Below are 4480 nucleotides of genomic sequence, written 5' to 3' on the forward strand. Positions count from 1 at the left end.
AACAAAATGTAAAACATACTTTTTTTTATCGATGTGGGATAGAGAGCTTTAAATATAGGCAATAACTTGGGTTTTTTTAAAAAAGAATCATTGTGAAGAATGCTTCTTGATAACTTGATTGCTTTGAATAAGAATTGCATAATGCGTAATATGCATAAAAATCGCATAATTATAGGGTACTAGTATGGCCCCCATTTTTATGGAAAGAAAGAAATGAAGTAAAATTGTACCGAATACGATGGAAGCAACATAAAGAAATAACTTGACTGATTGTGGGCATAAGCAGCCTTATTTGTGAAGAAATTCTAGCAAAATTGACAAACTTATCTAATGGTAATACCTTTTAAGGTGTATTGCATTCCAAGGACGCGCAATGGGACGTCCGTCAGCTTCGGCCAAATGATATGCTCCCTTCCCCACTACTTCGGTAACCCTATAGGGTCCAATCCAATTAGGTTCCAGTTTCTTTACATGAGCTGTCTCTTGCTTCAAAACCTAATCGCCTACCACAAAGCTCCTGAACCTGACGCGTTTGTTATAACTGTTACGCAACTGTTGCTGACATGAAACAAGCCTAATTGTCGCAGCATCCCTCTTCTCGTCCAGGAGATCGAGGCTGTGTTCAAGCTGCTGACCGTTGTTTCCTTCAAGTAACAAGAATGTCCGAAGGGTTGGAACTACCGCCTCGGTTGGGATCACAGCTTCGGATCCATAAGCCATGGCAAATGGACTTTCCCCCGTGGGCCACCGTGGAGTAGTTCGGTACGCCCAAAGCACCTGAGGGAGATTCTCGTACCATTTTGTTTTGAGTTTCTCTAACTTCTTCTTTAAACAATTGAAAATGGTTCGGTTAGTTATTTCAGCCTGTCCATTCCCTTGTGGATGACTGACTGCAGCTAGCTTTTGTACAATTCCATGCTCGGTGAAGAATTTTCTTGTACTCTTATTGTCGAGGTTCTTACCATTGTCCATCATAATGACTTTTGGTACCCCAAACTAGCAGATGATGTTGTTCCAAAGGAAATTCTTTACCTGCTCATGGGTCACACTTGAGTAAGCCTCGATTTCCACCCATTTCGTGAAATAGTCTGTAGCTAGCAGCACGTATTCCTTTTGTTCCACGGTCTTGGGTAAAGGGCCCACCATATCAATCCCCCATTGTGCGAACGGCCATGGATTTGCCATTGCATGCAAATCTTCGGCAGGTTGATGCTTCATTGGACCGTGGCGCTGACACTTATCACATCTCCCAGCATACTCTTCAGCATTCCGAGCCAAGTACAGCCAGAAGTAGCCTTGAGTTAGAACCTTATGTGTAAGGGATCTGCCTCCAGAGTGGTTACCGCAATCTCCATCATGAATCTGTTTCAACACCACAAGAGCCTCAGTAGGGCTTAAACATTTCAGGTTAGGACCTAAAAATGACTTCCGATATAACTGGTTGTTGATGATGGCATATTTAGCTGCGGTGAGTCTGAGCTTCCGCGCCTCAGTTTTTTGGTTTGGAAGAGTCCCATGCTTGAGGTAGGCTTCCAATGGATCAATCCAACATGGTTCTCGCGGAATGACTGGAATCACCATTACTTCTTGCTGAGGGTTGATGCTGGGTTCATCCAGGACGTCAATTGGCATAATCCGAGTTAGATCTTCATTTGAGGATGACGCTGCTGTGGCCAATTGATCTGCTTCAGCATTCTCAACATGAGGTAACTAATGGAATTTGACTTGATTGAATCCTCGTGTAACATTCTCCACAGCTTCTTTATATGCTTTTATCCTTTCCTTTTTGGGATGAAACTGACCTGTCACTTGATTTATAACAAGCTATGAGTCACTAAAAACTTTTAAACAACGTACCTGAAGGCTGCTGGCCAATCGAAGACCAGCAAGTAACGCCTCATATTCAGCCTCATTGTTTGTAGTAGGGAAATTCAAGCAAATGGACTGCTGCAACTTGGTGCCTTCGGGTGTTGATATGACAACCCCAACTCCTGCACTTGTTTGGTTTGAAGAGCCATCGACCCGAAGCTCTCACTGTGGTTTTGGGAGTTCTGGCTCTTCAGGAGTGTCCTCATATTCTAGAAGAAAGTCTCCTAAGGCTTGTCCCTTGTGCGACACCTTCAGCTCATAAGTTATGTCAAAGGAACTGAGCTCGATAGCCCATTTGGTAATTCTTCCAGATAGATCTGGCTTAGAGAGTATACCCCATATAGGATAGTTGGTGAGTACCACAATGCTATGAGATTCAAAATAATGCCGAAGCTTCTTCTTGGCATAAACCAAGGCTAAGATGATTTTCTCCGCTTTGCTATACCATGTCTCCGCATCTGTCATTGTCTTACTTGTGTAAAAGACTGGATGTTGATTCTTTCCTTCTTCTCTAATCAACGTTGCACTTGTCGCTATGCTAGAAATTGCTAAGTACATAATAAGAACTTCTCCGGGTTTTGGAGAGGATAGAATTGGAGGTTCGGCCATATAACGTTTCAACTGATTGAGGGCCACCTGCTGCTGAGGTCCCTATATATCCTTATTCTTAGATCTTATGGCATCAAAGAATGGTTTGCACTTATCTGATAATCGGGATATAAACCGACTGAGGGCTGCAATCCGACCAGTAAGAACTTGCACCTCCCTACAATTTTTTGGTTCCTGATTCTGCATGAGGGCCTTAGCCTGAGCCGGGCTTACCTCTATCCCTCTTTTATTCACTATATAGCTGAGGAATTGACCCGATGATACTACAAATGAGCACTTGGAAGGATTCAGCTTCATGTTGTATTTCTTCAGAGAATTGAAAACTTCCTGGAGGTGCTTCGGATGGTCTTCCTTCTTCACACTTTTGACCACCATGTCATCTATATATGCTTCAACTGTCTTCCCTAACAAATTGTCAAATATCTTATTAACAAGGCGTTGATAAGTGGCCCTGGCGTTCTTCAGCCCGAAGGGCATGACCCTGTAACAATAAGTCCCCTTTTCTGTAATGAAAGCAGTTTTCTCTTCATCTTCTGGGTTCATAGGAATCTGATTGTATCCCGAGTACGCATCGAGGAATGTCAGCCTCTCGTAGCCAGTAGTAGCATTAACCATCTGATATATCTTTGGCAGAGGGAAGCTATCTTTAGGGCAAGCTTTGTTAAGGTTGGTATAGTCTACACAAACCATCGATTTTCCATTCTTCTTTTGTACGATCACCACGTTTGACAGCCATTGTGGATATTGCATTTCTCGAATGAAACCTGCTTGCAACAACTTGTTCACTTCTTCAGCTATAATGCGATTGCGTTCGGGAGCAAACCTTCGATGTTTCTGCTTAACCAGTTTGAACTCCGGATGTACCTTCAAGCTATGGCAGGAGACTAAAGGATCGATTCTTACCATGTCCGAGTGATCCCATGCAAAAGCATCTGCATTGCTCCGAATGACATCAATTAATGCTTCCTTTTCTTCAGACGTGGAATAAGAGCCTAAATAAGTGACCTTATGAGTGTTACCGAGGATAACTTCTACGGCTTCGAAGGTCTCCTCGGTAGGCTTCGTAGCTTCTTCTTCCTCCTCTACCTTAAGATACTTGGGCAGAGGGCTCTATAATTGCTATTTGAATATATTTCTGGAAATCACGCCTGGTTGAAGCTGTCTAGACACCTTCTTTGCTTCAGCTTGCGTCAGCATATAGCATTCTTTCGCAGCGACTTGATCACCCTATAGGTTAATAACCTCTTTTTCATCCGGAGATAAGCACCGCATCACCTGATGAAGGGTGGACGAAACTCCTTTCATCTGGTGTATCCAGCCTCTTCCCATGATGAGATTATAGGAAGAATGGATCTCTGTTAAGACAAAGTTCTCCTTCAGAGTCCTCTTTGCTGCAGTAATGGATAAGTCTATTACCCCAAGGGGATCTACTCTTGTGCCATCGAACCCCATCAATGGGCTGGAGGTAGGTCGAATAGATGATGACGGGATCTCTAGCTGCTCAAAGACCGTCTTTGTGATGATGTTGGCGCTACTCCCTGGGTCTATCAAAACCCTCTTGATCATGCAATTTGCCACTAAAAGACTGATGACCAATGGATCCTCGTGGGGGAGTTGAATTCTGGATAGGTCACTATCGCCGAATCTGATACTGATGCTACCCGAAGCGATAGCATTGACTGAGGATATCTTCCTGAGCTTATAGGTTGCCCTCAATCTGGATCTGTATACCTCCTCGGACTCTTGATCATCTTCAAATCTGTCATGTATTGCATGAATAACCTTTACTTGAGTACCTTTTACCTTGCGAGGATAGACCTCGCGGGGCTTTACATACTCCTTCGTCATGAAGTAGTCTGCCAACTCACCTCTGGCTATCATATTTTCTACTTGTTGTCTAAGGGATCTGCAATCATTAGTTGAATGCCCATAATCTCGATGATAAGCGCAATGCTTGCTTTTATCCCTTTGCTCCAAGGTTGCTTCATTGGCGGTGGGGCTG

The 4480-nt window shown here is 43.5% G+C and overlaps 1 protein-coding gene across 1 annotated transcript; it reads right to left on the minus strand.

The window, feature by feature from the left end:
* Window positions 1-996: 996 nt before the first annotated feature.
* On the minus strand, window positions 997-2478 carry LOC132305465 (uncharacterized). The gene is made up of 3 exons (XM_059803105.1): window positions 2148-2478; window positions 1858-1991; window positions 997-1710 (listed from the first exon to the last, which is right to left on the minus strand). Exons 1-3 carry the CDS (start codon window positions 2476-2478, stop codon window positions 997-999), a joined length of 1179 nt encoding a protein of 392 aa, XP_059659088.1.
* Window positions 2479-4480: the final 2002 nt, after the last annotated feature.

This window comes from Cornus florida, unplaced genomic scaffold (assembly GCF_030987335.1).
Source record: "Cornus florida cultivar Cherokee Brave unplaced genomic scaffold, ASM3098733v1 CherokeeBrave_3.0.0_Hap2_Chr04, whole genome shotgun sequence".
NCBI classification, from domain to species: domain Eukaryota; kingdom Viridiplantae; phylum Streptophyta; class Magnoliopsida; order Cornales; family Cornaceae; genus Cornus; species Cornus florida.